An 18,370-nucleotide genomic window follows, 5' to 3' on the forward strand; every position below is an offset into this window, starting at 1 on the left:
CACATTTATGTAAAACATTTAGGCAACGTTCACAAACACTTGTAAGTGGGGGCCTGATGCAAAAAAAGGGGGGCCCTGAAAAATTTTGACCATCCTGGGAAAATTGAGTTTATATGCTTTTCTATGGGGTTGACCGATAATGTTCATGTCAAAAAGGAGGTGGGCTGAAATTTTCGAGGTCTGTAAAGGGGGGCCCCGAAAAATTTTCGCGATAAAATATTTTTGCATCAGCCCCCCCCCCCTTACAAGTGTTTGTGAACGGTCCCTTATGTTAAAATTAATGTGTTGCATTAAGTTTTCAAACATGTTTTTTATGTTATTAAAACGTTTAATACCCTTTAGCATGTTTAGGTCTAGGCCTATTATCCTAAGCGGACATTTTAATCTTTCTCTGTTTTGTGTTTCCCGGCAGATCACAATATACGATTGTATTGGTATGAAGTAAATGTCAGCTGGTATAAATATACTACATGTATATTTTATCATGTAGCATATTTAATAATAAAATATTGACTTCGATTGTGTTCTTTCTAAAGCCACCTCATCATGCTCATTGTCTTTACTTTATAAACAATGTCATAGAAACACATCCGGGAGAATATTGCTAATTAAAACAAACCATTTGTAATATGGTTATGCGTTAAACAATAGCTTTATTTCATCAGCATACATCATGATAATATCACAATGAATATAAACATGTATAATAATTACATTTATTGTGCAGTAAAAATAATACTATAAATTTTCAATTTATGTGCGTATAAACACTAGGATCCACAACATGCTCATCTATCAAGGCACAGTTCTTTAACCCCAATACATTTGTACATTTTGTGAATGACCTTTGAAAATGTGGGTACACATACTCATACTCTGCAACTTGAGGTCAAATTTTGCACTATGATTGTTTAATCAAGGTTATTGAACTACGCCATCGGGATGAGGCTATTGTGGTCCATAGTGAGAATTAGATTTCATAAAATATTATTATTTTAATTTGGAATGGGCTATTCCAATTGAACTTCCACACCCCGATGTAAGATATGACTTAAATCTTCTAAGGGAGCGATCGTTATTTAATGGGTAAACTTAGGGGGAACACGAAATTTTTTGTGGTCTTGAGGGGAACCTGAAATTTTAGTTGAACCAGGAGGGGGGATTGTTAAATTTTAAATGGAGAAAATTGGGAAAACAAGGGGAATGCGAAAATTTTGAGCGGACGCGAGGGGGGAACGCGAAATTGTTTGTCGATATTTTTGCCAAAACACCCATTCCCTTTGCCGTAAATAACGATCGGTCCCTAATCAGGGAGCATAGACCCTCCCTTCTATATTGGGTCTATATAATGCAGGGAGTGTGAATTTCAAATGGGATTTATACCTGGATTGGTGCTTCTATTTGAAATTTACACTGTGTGCGACATGAAGGTCATGTCGTCCATAGGGATTGTATGGATTTCAACTAGAATAGCACAATGGAAGCAATTAGTGTGAAAATATTAAAAAAAAACAAAAAACGGTGCGCAGATGAGTGATACTGTTCTTCTTCGTATATTATGTAGCGAGAATTTCAATAAAAATGAAAAAGAAGAAGGAAAAAAAAACCCAAAAACTCAAGGCGAGTGAGATGGCTTCCAGCCATTTAACTAAAATAACTGCAGTGCGCTTCTTAATTTTAATACATATAGTCTTATCAAGGAAACCAATAATGGCATTTATACTTCAATTGGTCTTGCGGTTCTTGAGTTAAGGCTATTAATCAGGGACGCAAGCTGATCTAAGAAAAAAACATGAAACGTGCGTGAATCTGGACCAAAAGCCTCCAAAACGGGCTGAAAATAAAGAAAAATGCGGGAATTTGGACTTCATGAAAGCATGCATTCCTCCAAAAGCAGAAAACATGCATCCCTGAATCGAAACACACACGTTGTGGTCGTTTATCAAGTAAAATCATGCACACGGGGCAGAAATAACACCCCTTATATCCAGCCTTGGGATTTCCTATTATATAACCATAAAATTTCTCTTGTGTGTCAGCTTCATTTGTCTCAATATTTTAAGGAGAGGGAAAAAGAAAACTTGCAGGCAGGGTTGTCTTGAATATATATACATAGACATCGATCACACTTGACATGACTGTACATAGTGTATCAAAATGATTGGTACCCATCAGTACTGTGCACAGTAAGCCTATATTGATATCCGGCTTCATCCAAAAGTATATAGGCCCTATAGCATTTTGTTGAAATGATTTATGAAATTAATCCACAAACTAAGTGGATCGTTGCAATTTTGATGTGACAGTCTTGTCCAAAATCACTAGAAACTAATGGATACAAATCATTTTGAAACAGCTTGTATGATACTCCTCAAAAGATAACAACATTGTCTGAATATTACATATAGGCCTAGTATTTATACCATGTATCAAACAAAACCTTGATATTGATAGATGACCCAGTCTATGACACAAATTTGTATGATAAAAATAGTTTCATTTAATATCCTTTGTAAATATATTTACGATTCCAATAAATATTTTATTATCCCTTCCCTGGTTCATATATTTTGTCATCATGCATGTTAAAAGCAAGCGCTACATACAATTACATGATGTCAGATTACATGCGCATTCAACACAAACAATGATATAAAAATGTTACATAAATAATGTTTTGTAGCACAATGTGAAGCTGTATACTTGTTTTTAATATAATAGCTCATTATGGAATCCAGTTTAAATACATTGTTCAGCTGAAAATAGTGAAATTTACAAATTTAAACATGCTAATTCCCGAGGTTCTTCCCTCTTTCATCTCAAAATAAAATTGTATGGTGCATATTATTATAAAGAAAAATATAATAAACCTATTGGGCTACATTATGTTTATCTTCAGTACATAAAAATGAACATAATTCTTGAACTGCTAAAATGAGTTATTTACAATATTATTATTATAATTATTTGTGCACGAGATATTATCTTAAAAAAGATTGAATTTGAAATCGTAACTCTCTATGTGGAAGATTAAGGTCATGTCTTCCATGGATTCCATCTGGAATATCCCGAAGACCCATTCATTGATTTGCTCATCTAGAGGATCGTATAAAACTCATCTAAATTAAGATTTTGACACCTTTGTTAGTGCCATAGATGAGCTAACATAACCTGCTAGTAGTTAAATCGAAAGCCGTGTATTTAATAAAGACAAGAAGACATTTTACAAGAATATGTAATTTGAACCTCTACAACAAGATCTTCACATGGTTTATCATGTTTATATAGCTAAAAAGATATCGGGGAATTGTTCCGTTGTATAAGATCTTGCATTATATTAAGGGAAGGGGTATGAACGTTTGGACAGTATTTATTGTGGGACATTAGAGCACATCAGACATATCGAATTGCATTCTGAATACGAAGAATACGAATGTCATTCTGATATCAAATAATTTTGATTTTTTGAAATTCGCAATGTAATACACATTTTATGGCAAATCATTAAAATTGATATTTTGATATTTAACAGTACTTGAAGTAAACTTTATAAATCTGATGATTTATACTTAAAGTGTATGTAGGTGGGATGAAAAGCCGACGATCAATTGAAAATTTTGACCTTTCGTATTGAAGATATGGATTTTTTCCCCAAAACACACAAAAAAAATAGGTCTTTTGGGGGAAAATCCATATCTTCAATATAAAAGGTCAAAATTTTCAATTGATCGTCGGCTTTTCCTCCCAGCTACATACACTTTAAGAATATATCATTAGATTTATAAAATTTATTTGGAGGACTGTTATATCAAAATTTGAAAAATATCAAATTTTAATAATTTGTCATAAAATTTGTATTATATCGTGATTTTCAAAAATGAAAATTATTTGATATCAGAAAGACATGCTTCGTATTCAGAATGCAATTCGATACGTCTGAGGTTCTCTCATGATCATGTCCCATAAAAAATACTGTCGAAACGCTCAAAACGCTCATTCCAGATCCCTTAATAAATTCTAAAAAGAACCAATTTTGCATGATATCCAGTCACAATAATGAATGTAAGTAAAATTTAATATAGATCTATATATACCTGTATTTGACCAAGCTAAGACTATAATGAAAGACAGAGATAAAAAGACAAGTTCGCGTCTGAAATTCTGACAACTAGACATAAAATGCCGTACTGCGCAGGTCGGCAACCAATCACGGCAAGACTTGGCCCTGTCGTCAGACGCGATTTAGTCTGTTTTATCTCTGTCTTTCATTATATTATAACTTTTAAATATATCGTACATCGTATTAAAATAGAAAGACAATTAAGTATGAGGTATGTTACATAAAGCAAAAAAAAAAAAAAAACAAAAAAAAACAATAATAATAAAGCTTAAAATACAATGAGTATTTACATGATGCAAAGATGTCAATTACATTTCATAATATCATGATAGCGAATCATCCACCTTTAATGTGCTTCTGACTTTGAGTGGAAAATATACGATGACTTTTGGGCGGCCTTTAGCTAAATTCCAGTTAAATTTAAGTAAACCGCGCCTGTATGTATTTTATCTACCGGGGTGGGGCACTCATATAAATGGTCTGTACGCATGCGTGACCAACAAAACAAGTAAAAAGGGGTGTTTTTGTTAGGCAAGGCAAGTTACGCGTACGACGCATTCAGGGTCTAAAGACACTGATTTTCAAGAATAAGGGTTGTTTTCTGAAACTGAACAACTTATTTAGGGTACCTTTTCAAATTTTTGGTAAATTTATAAGTCCAAAAAGAGTAGGCCTATATTTGTTGCATTTTTTGCTAGCCAAAAACTCATTAGGGGGTAAATTCAATATTAAATTACATTAAGGGGCTATAATTTGCTGGTAGGGTTAAACTTGTTTAGGGGGTGTTTAAACAAGATTTGGTCACGCATGTGTATACTATATCATACCTGAGTGGGCCCCCTCGGCCAATCTAAGGCTAAATTATAACTTTTAAATATCTTATATCGTATTAGAATAGAAAGACAATTATTATGAGGTATGTTATACATAAAGCAAAAACAATAATAGAAAGCATAATTATTTGGCATGGTGCAAAGATTATTTCAGTTTCATTACATGATTATATAATATCAGATCATCCAAATTTAATGTGCTTCTGAGTGGAAAACCTATACATGAAGTGAATGTTGTAATACTTATGTGGTCTGTGTTGTGCGTCGAGCGCTAGCGTAGGCCTGTTCGTAAGCGTGAACGCAGAAAGGAGAAACAATTATGCTGATTGATCAACTGTCATGACAACAAGACAGTTGGCACATTTGGTCACGAAATAGACCTCGGCTATTCTACGCGATCACCGATCACAGACCACGGAAGTATTAAAATATTACTTGAGTTATCATTATTAATTTTCAACGAGGATATAATAATTATGAGATGAGTTATGAGATAAGTATAGAAATACCAATACCACAAACAAAAGATAAATCCGCGTATCGCATGCCACTGAGGTCACTACGTATTTCCACGGCGCAATGTGTAATGGACCCGATGGCTTGCGATACACGCGTAATAATAAACACACTGGCACACAGGTGCGAGTCGTAACAGGTACGTGAAGGCAATGACGTAAGTGGCTCGAGAATGCAAATCAAACCCTGTAAAAAGTAAAACTTGTATTATATTAAAATAATAATGTACAATTATGTAACAAATGACTAGTTCTAAAGAAAAAAAACCCTGTATATACATGTAATATTTCGTCACCCTCGTAACCTTAAGTGCAAAGTCATTGTTTGCAGTTTTGAGAAAAAGACTGAAACTCAGCTGCTGCAAATCTCATGATCAATAACTATTTTCTATTAACTTGTATTTTCTTGTGCAAAGTAATACATATCAATACTGATCTTGTGACTTTGTTATTATTATGATTACCATCATGGCTATTAATAATAGACTACTTCCCGGGAGTGACACATGTGATGTGTGACTTAGGTATTTCTATTATGACTTAGACATAATAAAATGAATCAAAAGTTTCCAAACTTCTTAATAACAGATTTTCTCATCCGACTGGATTTCATCATGCTTGTGAGCGTCGGCCATCTCCTCGGACTGGATTTCACCATGCTTGTCCAGGAAAAAAACACGCGTTTGAAGAATCTCGGCATCACACCAAAAATTTTATTCTAGTTGATATCCTTACACCCCCTAGCTATGACTGATGATATGATCTTAATCTCAAACACAAGGGGGGGGGGTTATATGGAGTCACCCATTAAATTTAAAATTTACACTCCATGTGTGGGAGATTAAGTTCATGTCTTCCATAGGTGGTGTATGGATTTCAACTTCAATATCCCTTAATGACTAGTCATATTTACAGGGTGTGGGAAGAAGAATATTATTGACTCTGAAAAGCTCAAAACTGCCAAAAATGGTTATGAGGATGATGATTTTGGTACATAATTCGTCAGGACATGAAGGTAGTAACACATTCTTAACATTCACGTCATTTAATACAACAAAAAACCTGTTTACTCTTCGACCAAGTACTAAATGTCACGTATCTGAATTTATTAAATTGTTTAAGTTTACGAAAATAGGAAAATGTGTCCACCAACTCCCATAAATGTTACAAAATACTATAAATTAAAATGAAAATGTTGTAAATTTACAGAAAACTGACAACATTCGTGTTTACAGAATGTTAAAAGTTGAATTTTATAGGTCAACTGTAAATATGTATTATATTTTGTTTTTGTTTTGTTTTTCATAATTATAGAACCAAATGACAGGTGTTGCAGTGCAAATTATCTATACATCCTCCCTTGGCTATATACATTTTTATTACAAAATAAATAAACATAAATTTTTAAAAAAATATTACCCATTAATTTGTTTAAGCTGCATTATAAAAGTATATACATGGTATATAGGGCGTCATCCCAAACAACTCCAAAATGACTCGCATGTAACCTTAAATGGTTCTACAAAGAACAGAAAAGGGTTCTAGAAAGGTAAGATCCATTTTAGACCTGAAAAGGGTTCTGGAAAGGGCAGAAAGAACCATTTTGGAGTTCTTTAAATTTTCAAGAACCATTCTCTTCAACATACAGGACAGCCAAGAACCCTTTTTTCTAAGAGTTTTCTATACTTCCTCCCTAGAAGATACAGTTCTTGTGAACCGTTTTCAAGAAAGAAAAATCGAAAGAAAAACAGAAAAACAAATAAGCAAGCAAACAAACAAACGAACAAACAGCCCCACCCCAACAGTGGCGTAGCGTCAGAGGCAGGGGGGGTGGGTACGCACCCCCAATCGATCTGAAATGAAAAAAAAATATATATGAAAATTGCCGAAAAACGGCTTGTGCCCCCTCCAATCAGACCCCCCTTCCAATGACCCACGCTACGTCACTGCACCCCAACAAACCAACAACAATCGTTTCCTAAACGCTGTTGCATGCACGTATGTCACTCTCCTGTGTGACAGTACGGGTAATGCCTTTTTGCGGTTGTTCATAACCGCCACCACTACCACCACCACTTCGACCTCCACCATCACCATCACTACCACCACCACCGCATGACATTCGTTGTCGCAATTTTCTCCCGGATGCATCATTTGCAAAGATGAAAGAATAGATGTTACCAGCACAAAGACCAGCTGTGATTGGTGCAGCCCAGTAAACCTGAATATAAAAAATATTGAAACAGGTGTTTAGAATGGGATATCATTATTAATTGAAATTTAGTTCTCTAAATGTAAAAGAGTGAATTTCCACTCTTTCAAGGAGTTGAACGAAGGACAACACCTTTTTGAGAACACTACTATAAAATGAAAGAAAGCTCATTTTCTTTAGGGCAATACCTTTGTATCCCTGGCAATACCCATGCACTCTTAAATTGAGAGTATACAGGCTACTTTTTTCAATCATTTTAGAGGGAAATTTTTCCACTCAAAAAGGGGTTGTCCTCCATTTTACTCATTCGCTCTTTTTTCCACTCTTTCCACTCTGTATATCATAACATAGCATAACAAAACAAAACAAAACAAAACAAAACATAACATAACATAACATAACATAACATAACATAACATAACATAACAAAACAAAACAAAACAAAACAAAACAAAACAAAACAAAACAAACAAACCAAAACAAGACAAGACAAGACAAGACAAGACAAGACAAGACAAGACAAGACAAGACAAGACAAGACATGACATGACATAACATAACATATAACATAGCATAGCATAGCATAGCATAGCACATAACATAACATAACATAACATAACATAACATAACATAACATAACATAACATAACATAACATAACATAACATAACATAACATAGCATAGCATAGCATAGCATATAGCATAGCATAGCATAGCATAGCATAGCATAGCATAGCACAACATAACATAACATAATGTTATAATGTATGTTTATTCAAACCCTTCTGAACATTTTGATAATAATTCTGTCCTATGAAATCATAAAATACCGCACTTTTTAGCTGCATCCTTACTGTCAAGACCTATCTCCATTATTAATATATTTGCCAACATGTTCCAGATTACGTACAAACGGGTCTCAATAATCAGATAATGAGAGTAACCCTTCCCTAGGATCATAAAGCGCCAACTCGGCTTGAAATGTGTGTGTGCGTATAAATACCTCCAAACGAGGACCTACATATGGATACACACCATACAATGAGGACACACCTCCAAACGAGGACGTCCTCTGTTTGTTACTATGACCAGGATGACGACCAGGATAAGTCGAGGTCCTCGTTTGGAGGTATTTACAAACAGGGGTGTGTGTTGGGGGGGGGGGGGGGGCGGTCTAAATTGCCAAAAGAGGCTGAAAAGAACAACAAATGGGTACCGTAATTTTGTCGAAAGGTAGGGGGACACGATCGGACGCCCCCCGGATTGACGCCCATGCCCAGGATACTTACCCAATGGTATGTCCATACACCTGTTACCAAGGCTGGACCAAAAGATCTAGCTGGGTTCATACTGGCTCCGGTATAAGGAAGCTGTGGGTAAAAAACAGAGAACATGACCATGGGTTAAGATCATTCGTTGGGTAGGTGCAGGGGAGGGGGTGAGTTGTGTGCGACGGTGGGGTCTTGGGGTGTGTGTATGGAAGGGAGGTTATGCAGGTGTAATGATCAAATCACGAATCATCCGCTCAAGGAAGAGTTCAGATATATCGATCTTGTTTCCTATATTTCAGGCACAGTGGCGTAGCGTGAGACAGAGGGGGGCACTATCAGGCCTAGTTTATCGTTCAGCTGGAATCTTCTTTCAATTTATATACTGCTGCATGGAAGGGAAGAAATCCTTTTCGAATATTTTCCCTTTTATTTATTTTGTTTTATTGGACCTTTGAAGGTTTAATTGCCCCTTCCCCGCTTACTCACTTTATCGAATCATTTATAAATATGCTGGTTACAAAACTTTATATTCTACTCTATATTACTAGTAACCGCCGGTATTAGTGACAAAAAAACCCAACAAACAAATTACAGAATAGGCCTACAATCATAAGATATGAAAGAGATTCCAACTTGAAGGAGATTCCCGCATTTCAAGATAAATTTCCCAGCAAGCACAAAGTGTATAAAAAGTTGTAATAACATTCAAAAATATTTGATACAAAACAATCTATCGATATCATAGTGCTATTTAAGTATTGACAACATAGTTAGCATAAATGTTATTAAAATGTTTTAACAAAAACTAAAACGCGTTCATGACACGTTGATAACGTTTTAAAACCTTCTTTGTGGGGGTTTGTTTGCTGAGTTACTTGCCGAGGTTACTTGTTTATCCTTTAACACGCGTGCTCTCCCTTTTATAGGAATTGTTTTTAATTGGAAGTTGTAAAGTGTTTTTATTTTTAGAAAATTATTTATTTCTATGGCAACATAGCACACGGTAAATACACTGCCTGTACTTGTGACCACCATGTGGTGACTATTATTATGCCATATTATTCGGCGATAATATAGTCTCTACAACAGTCTCATATTATCATTCAATTTAGTCATAAAGTTTACGGTACACTCAGTGCCATCGCAATCAGTGCAATCACCATTCGTGCCTGGACTCGGAGGCTATGCTTTGTTTACTAGTAGCTCAATTACGCGGGAAATGCAGTATCAAGTCGCTCGTCTGGAAAAAAAATATAGTACCGTATTCAAATGGAAAATTTTGGTTTGTGTACGTATTTTGTTGTTGTTAACGGACACGAAACAAGCTAAAAGTGTCCGCCGGTATATCATGGCATGGTCAAGATGGTCATGCGCCGCTACAAGCATTCACTTGAAATTAAAGGCATGGGCTAATGATGTATCGTATGGGTTTTTTACCCGATTTTTGGCATTTTTGTTATGTTTACACATGTCCTGACCCAACTTAGGCCTATATATATATAAGTCTGTAAAAGGCAAACTATTCAAATTTCATTTTTGATCATTTTTGATAAGATGTTATTCATTTTGACAAGAACCTATTCATTTTTTAAAATGACAAGGCAATCTTATCATAGCCCCCCTATTTAATAAGTTTTTTTGTCGTTTTGTTGAGAAAATCCGATTCATTTTGAAGAGAAATCTGTCAATTTTGAAGGGAAATCTGCTCTGTCCCCCTCAGAATAGTCATGCTTGTCAAACTTTGTGAGGAGTTAATTTTGAGTGTAGTAGCGTAAGATAGTGTGGCATATAGATAGCGGCATTTTATAGTGTTTTATATGTTTCTTTATACAGCCCTTTGACCCGTTTGATAAGGTGTTTTTATAAGTGTCATATAAGTTCATTTCATGATGTATAGGAAACATGTTCATGATATTGACCTCTTTATGCCATTCAATGTATTTTTATGCAGTACATGTATTTAAAATAGTACAAATTTTGTTACGTAACTATGACACCCTGTATAATTTGAATGGTATAACTGCACTCTGCAGTAATTACTGTAACCTGTAGATGTCGACATTTTGAAGCATAGGCCTATTTTATTTGGAAATTCATTTTTAACTCTGCGCCAAAAAAAACAAACCCAAAATACACCAAAAAAACATTAATTAAACATGGTTTGGTTTTAAAGCGTTTTCTTAACGTTTCACAATGTACAAATATTTGGCACACCCTGTTTATCTTAACGCGAAGTTTAATCCTAAACAAACTCTAGTATATTTTTAAGCTATACCATCATTATTTGAATATAATGCTTTTCAAATATATAACTCTTTAAAAAAACTATTTCAGTAAAAAGAAATGGGTAGGTTCACTCTTCAAAAAATATTTTTAGGCAAATAATTTATTCACCTTCTGTCCAAATATTCACACCAACTTGATCTAGATTACTAGATTAAACGAAAATCAGGATTCATCGCTTCTGGAAACGCATTTGGTGAAAATTCAAACTATGGTTTTGTCCACAGTGGCTACAAACCCCCAAAAATTACGTAAATTTCCACTTTTTACGGCAATATTGGACAAATTTGGTCGATTTGTCCCCCCCCCCCCGAAAAAAAAATCCTGGTGCCGCCACTGTTTGTCCATCAACATTAAGGTAAAGATAAGACACGTTTTCACCAACAAAAAAAGGAAAGACTTGAGGAGGTTAGAGTCAATTACGATTCACTTTGATTCCTGCATTAACATTCAGATTAATGTTGAAGGGCTGATATTTTATTATTTTATCAGTATGAAACAAAATTTAGCTATTTCATACCTGAAGCCCTGCGTGGTATATATATAGGCCGAGGTTAGGCCATACCAGAAACCAGAAGTCATTGACCATTTTTAGTTCCTCTATATGCACTATTACCTGTACATGGTGTCCCAAAAAAAGAGGCCCCTCATTTCGCCCTCTTTTTCGCCTATTTCTGGAAGGTTGATCAAATATATTTTTGTATGTGAAGGTTGATCAAATATATTTTTGTATGTAAAGAAACCTTTATTTGTTAGCTTTAAGAAACCAAAACATTTATTTCAATCGGCTCACAACATTTGATGATATGCCCTTTCAAAGACAAGTACACGTTTTTCACCCTGTCCACGGATAGCAAACAGAGTGGTTGGGATGGGTCATGCTGTGGAGTGGCCTGCAAGATCACCAGACCTCACACCACTTGATTTCTTCATTTGTGGCAAAATCCAAGATCTTTGCAAACGTATTACTGCTATATTCGCAAGTATCCGGCGCACAAGGTTGGTACGCAACGCAATTGATGTAATGAGAACTAGGGCTGAAACCTGTATTCGTCAAGGAGGCAACCAGGTAGAGGGCAGAGCAGCACAGTAAACTCACTTCAAAAGAACCAAAGACAAACTAAACAGCCATTTTCAGGGTAACCTTTTATTCCAAAAAGAGAATTGACTTATGTTGTCAAATGAATAAAAAGAAAGCAAGAAACAATAAAGTAAGAAACATAATAAAAATAAGGCTTAAAATAACCGAGAAAAACATAAGTAATTGCAAGTACAGCAAAAGAGGTCCTATCCCACATCAATTTCGCCCAAATTAATGACACTTAACAAAATCCATAACCCATAAGCCCATCGGTAAAGCCCATTCCCTAAAATAAAGTTGTTATTTTATAAAGTTATCATCGAGGGATGCTTTATATTCATGCATGGTATATGCACTTTTCAATCTTTGAAGTAGCCAAACCTCCTCCGTGGACAGAGTGAAAAACGGATACATTTCTTTAAAAGGGCATATCTTCAAAACTTATGAGCCGATTGAAATAATTGTTTCGGTTTATTAAAGCTAACGTGTAAAGGCTTCTTTAGATACCAACATATACTTGATCAACTTTTCTAAAATAGGAGAAAAAGAGGGCGCAATGAGGGGCCTCTTTTTTTTGGGACACCCTGTATTTATAAGAGTTGGTGCAGAACCTTTTGAATGACATTAGAAATGTATTTTGATTTCACTACATGTATGAACGTATGAGTAACATTATTTGAGAATTTGCAAGTCACGATGAAGTTGGAGGAGGGGAAAAACGGGTTTTTATGCAGTCTACAGATATATAGAATGATTAATTTCTATTGTTTATTTTATAATGATGCATTCTAAATTCCAAAGTTGTATTTCCAAGTCCTACAGAATTTTTTCTTCTTATCGTGACAAAACTTTTAGGACCTTAACAAAATTATCGTATACATTTTGTAAATCCTTTAAATATATAAATTGTATTTTTTTTAAGTTAACTTTATTTTATAATTCCGTATTACTTATTTTAGATACTAAAGCTTTGTCACCGATACGAGTTCGTGAAAGATTTAAAATAAAAACTTTGAAAATATAATAAACCAAACCTGAGTATTGAAAAATGTATGCAAATCGCAACTAAGCCAAGAACCTATAAAAGTAGCATCCGCAAAATGTTTTATTGTGTTTTAAATATTACTCTGAGACGTACCAATTCAGAATCTGGCGGGTGCCACCCCGAAGGGGGGTACTCAGTACAAATGACCATACGGGGACGTGCCGCAAATATGGGTAGCATTTTAGCCTCTTGGTATATCAATGACCCCTTTTTCAAAGCCTATTTTGGTATCGGGTCCTTTTTTCAAAATTTTCTCAATTTTTTCGGTAAAGAGCCCAATTTTTCCGTAATCTGGCCCAAATTTTCAAAATTTTCCCAAAATTTTGGGAAAATTTGTAAAAACTAAGACAATTTGGGTTAAATTCGGCCGAAAATTTTGACTTTTGGTATATCAATGGGTCCAAATTTCTTGAAAAATTGGTATATTTATGGGTCCACTTTCAAATTCTCAGCGGCACGTCCCTACCAAAACCAAACTTGAGTACCCCCCACCTGCGCCCTTGAGCATTTTGAAATAAAGGACGCCAACATTCCCCCATAGGGTTATACACAGGGGTCAAAATTGAAAGTGTTCAAATAACACTTAAAAGTATATCAAATAGCCCAAGGATGACACATGTAATTTTTCTCTCAATACAACCTTTGGTTCAGAAGTTACTGTGTTTCGCAACAGGTCAAGGGTCAATTTCCAGTTTGCATAGGGGTCAAAAAATTAAAGTTGCTCCGATTTTCGTGAATTAGTGCAAATTTCTGTCTATACCATAAGGAATTCAGAAACATAATAGTTTACATTTATAGGTCCGATCATGATGAGTAACAGAGACAGATATTATATAGGTCAATGATCTCAATAGGATCAAATGGCAACCTATCATGCCTATGGTGTTTGACATTTGTCATCGTCTATCTTGGTAACTATGCACTGTCCACTATATTATATTGGCAACTATACAATATCACGTCTGACATTGTCAAACGTCAAAATAGCCCAATTCAGAAATCTAAAATAAAATTCTTTATCTTGACCATAGTGATACCTCCTTGACAGATGAGAAGGTGGTCAAGTCTTGTCAAAAAATTCGTAAAATAGATAAATAAATAAATAAATAAATAAATAAATAAATAAATAAATAAATAAATAAATAAATAAATAAATAAATAAATAAATAAATAAATAAATAAATAAATAAATAAATAAATAAATAAATAAATAATAAAAACAAAGAAACTTTGAGCTTCATACTCCATTTCGTTTTCCCGTGGCATCAATTTAGGGGGTCAGCGTAAAAATGTGTCGCAACGTGAAAGACGATGTTTGGAGGTCCATAAATGTATAAAGGGAACCCCAACAACTTTGAAAAGAATGTATACTGGGGTGCCTTTTTGTGTAGAATTCAAATCTGGCATCAGAAAACTTGTAACTCCTTTACTTATTAAGATATAGGGCCCTCAAAATGCAACTTCGTACATCCAGGACCAACTTCGGGGGGGTCAGAACTCCAAAAGTAAAAATAATTTTATTGTCCATTTTTTTGCCAGTCAGAGCCCTTTGGTAGCACTCTTATCCCATATTGAGCCTTTCTGAGATATTACCCATGCAAAACTCCAATTGTACATTTTTTGTACATTTTGACCCTCCTGAAAACCAATGTCAGACATTTTGCCCCACCAACAACTTCAGGTATGTTGAAAATATGTTCTTGGACAGCATTTCTGAGAGATATTGGCTTGGGGTCTTGATGACTTTGCTTTAAAAACATCAGTTAGGTTTGTTTACTCCATACTTCATACATAATGAGTCATTCCATGCCATATCAACAAATGGGTTTGCTGGTCAGTGGTCATCCCCTCAGATTTTGCTGAAAATCATTTCTAGCATACCTCTATGGGCATAATGAACACATGGAAAAAATGAATGCTCAACTCCAAGCGGTTTTAGAGATATGGCTTATCAACATTTGGCCCAGGCCCCCACTTTTTGCTCTCTCAAGTTGTGTCGTTGAAAACCGCTTGGAGTTCATTTTTTTCCATGTGTTCATTATGCTCATAGACATGATAGAGATATGCTAGAAATGATTTTCAGCAAAATTTGAGGGGATGACCACTGACCATGCTGACCAACCAACCCATTTTGTTGATGTGGCTGGAATGACATGTGAGTAGGCAAACCTAACTGATGTTTTTAAAGCAAAGTCATCGAGACCCAAAGCCAATATCTCTCAGAAATGTTGTCCAAGAACATATTTTCAACACACCTGAAGTTGATGGTTGGGCAAAATGTCTGACATTGGTTTTCAGGGGAGAGGTCAAAATGTACAAAAAATGTACAATTGGAGTAATATCAGCTAAAAGTATTCTAATAGGCTCAATATGGGATAAGAGTAATGTCCTACCAAAGGGCTCTTACTGGCAAAAAAATGGACAATAAAATTATTTTTACTTTTAGGAGTTCTGACCCCCCGAAGTTGGTCCTGCACTGCAAAAACAAGTGTTTATATTTAAACACCATATTGTGTTTATTAGAGCAACACTTAATAAACACATAATTCATGTTAATGGTTAACACTAATGTTCATAAATTAACACTTGGTGTTATATTACAAACACTAATGTTTGTAAAATAGCACCAAGTGTTAATTTATGAACATTAGTGTTAGAACCATTAACATTAGTGTTAGACCATTAACATGAATTATGTGTTTATTAAGTGTTGCTCTAATAAACACAATATGGTGTTTAAATATAAACACTTGTTTTTGCAGTGTGGATGGACGAAGTTGCATTTTGAGGGCCCTATATCTTTTATAGTAAAGGAGTCACAAGTTTTCTGATGCCAGATTTGAATTCTACACAAAAAAGTACCCCAGGATACACTGCTTTCCAAAGTTGTTGGGGTTCTCTTTATACATTTATGGACCTCCAAACATGGTCTTTCGCGTTATGACCCCCCTAAATTTCAAATTGATGCCACGGGAAAACGAAATGGAGTATGAAGCTCAAATTTTCAGGATTTTACTTTCTCATCAATATCTACCACCACACAGAAAAAGAACAAAATTGAAGAGGTGCTGCGGTGCACATTCCTGGAGTTGACATGGGATGGCTCTTATATCATATGTTCCTGTGTACGATGCGTAAGCCATCCCTTGTTTGAATTTGGTTAACTTTTTTGAAACCATATTTTTTTTATTTGGCTTATTTCTAATATTTACACATTAATGTTTCAACAACGATAAAAGCACTGCAAAAACAGCAGAGCAACACATAAACACTTGAACACTCAATAGACACTTTTATAGGGTTTAAGGGATATTATTTCATAAACACTAAAATAACACTAAAACACGTAACATATGAAGAAGTTTGTTTTTAACACACGATAGTGTTAAAAGTGCCTTACAGCTTTAACACCCATACATCTTCACTGTACAAACAAGTGTTTATTAAGTGTTCAAGTGTTGATGTGTTACTTAAACTGTTTTTGCAATGTATTTTAATTGGTCAGGCAATTGTTTTGTGCTTTAGGGCAAATTAATTTTCAGAACAAGTGTCAGATTAAGACACTATAGACAAGATACAAAATGTATGAATGTGGACTTTGGATTTGTCTATAATAAATGAACTTAATTTGACATCATCATGATTACAATCCCGATGAATCTATACACAAAAAGAGATATCTAGTCAGTGGGGTTCTTTCATTTTTCCTAGTTATTTCAGCTGAAATACATGACAGTAATTTATAATAACAACCGTCAAATTTGACCGAAACGCATAATATGGCAAAAGAGTATAGGCCTATTATCTCCATTTTTATGTTAAGGGGCTACTACGGGGTGATCTTAATAAATGGTATAAAAATTGAATCGCTTTAGGCCCTTTATGCATGGTAGGAAATTAAACTTTCTTAAAGGAGGCTTTCGTGATCCTAGCATCCTCTTTTTATGACATTTTTCAGTAGATATCCGCAAAAAAAAAGCTTACTCCCAAAATTTCGGTTGATTCCGATTTTGCGTTTGCGAGTTATGCATGATTTAGTGTTATATCCATAGGCCATTGTTGTAATTTCGTTCTGGTACGGTATACCAGAACGAAATTCAAATTTGACGATATTTTCGGCTAAACAAATTAATCTGTAAGACATTTTTGGTACATGAACATTATAGCCAGAGCTTTCCAGTGGCATAAAAATCTCAACTTTTTTGGAGAGAAGTGGGGGGATGAGCCTGTGGATCACGAAATGCCCTTTTAATAGTGTTGCATAGCTTTATATTTAAGCAATAGGCCTAAGCTACTTACACCATAAAGAAGACCAGCGACGACGGAAAATCCTACCCCTATCGCTGCAGAGCCTTTGACATCATCCCTGGACGGATCAATGGTGGCAAAAACCATGAAAACTAACTGAAATGTTATGACAAACTCCAGCAGAAATCCCTGCCATGGACTCACGTTTTCTCCCAAAAGCGAACAACCAATATCGTCCGTTCTGACCTCTATAGGGGTCACTCTCTGCAGAACAAGTCCCCCTAAAGCAGATCCCAAACATTGAGCTATAATATAGCACACAGCTCTTATAATGCTAACATCCCTGTTCCAGGTAAGAGGTATGGTTACCGCAGGATTAAAATGAGCTCCACTTACGTGTGCAAAACACTGAATTAAAGTTGCTATCATTAAACCATTGGCAAAAGCAATTTGAGTATTGCTTGGAGTATTTCGGCCTGTCCAAGGTATAGAACTTCCAACAGCAATAGGAACGAAAAGAGCCAATGCGATGAATTCAGCGGCTAGTGCCCGCAAGAACTTCGGACATATTATGCGATCTTTCGCGTATAATGATTTTTCGCCTGTTTCGTCGCTAGTTGGTGCGTTTGAAACCTTGTAAGATAATAAAAAGTCACCAATACGAGTGTCACACAATCGGGATACCATCTTGATATTGAGTTTTGCTCGAGAACAAAATAATTTGTGCGATAGAAATTGTGGAAAATATAGGCATGTGATAGC

General features: G+C 35.2%; 1 protein-coding gene across 1 annotated transcript; it reads right to left on the reverse strand.

Annotated features, from left to right (window-relative positions):
• Positions 1–7,413: 7,413 nt before the first annotated feature.
• LOC140137499 (aquaporin AQPAe.a-like) lies at positions 7,414–18,370 on the reverse strand. The gene is made up of 3 exons (XM_072159218.1): positions 17,660–18,370; positions 8,970–9,050; positions 7,414–7,689 (listed from the first exon to the last, which is right to left on the reverse strand). The coding sequence occupies exons 1-3, from the start codon at positions 18,293–18,295 to the stop codon at positions 7,447–7,449; spliced, it is 960 nt and encodes a 319-aa protein (XP_072015319.1). The 5' UTR covers positions 18,296–18,370; the 3' UTR covers positions 7,414–7,446.

The sequence above is a fragment of the Amphiura filiformis genome, chromosome 2 (genome assembly GCF_039555335.1).
Source record: "Amphiura filiformis chromosome 2, Afil_fr2py, whole genome shotgun sequence".
Lineage (NCBI taxonomy): Eukaryota > Metazoa > Echinodermata > Ophiuroidea > Amphilepidida > Amphiuridae > Amphiura > Amphiura filiformis.

Coding starts and splice junctions, on each gene's coding strand:
- LOC140137499 (XM_072159218.1), bottom strand. CDS start 18,295: ATGGTATCCCGATTGTGTGACACTCGTATTGGTGACTTTTTATTATCT. Junction 9,051..17,659: donor TCGCTGGTCTTCTTTATGGT/GTAAGTAGCTTA, acceptor TTTTACCCACAG/CTTCCTTATACCGGAGCCAG. Junction 7,690..8,969: donor GTGTATGGACATACCATTGG/GTAAGTATCCTG, acceptor TTTTATATTCAG/GTTTACTGGGCTGCACCAAT.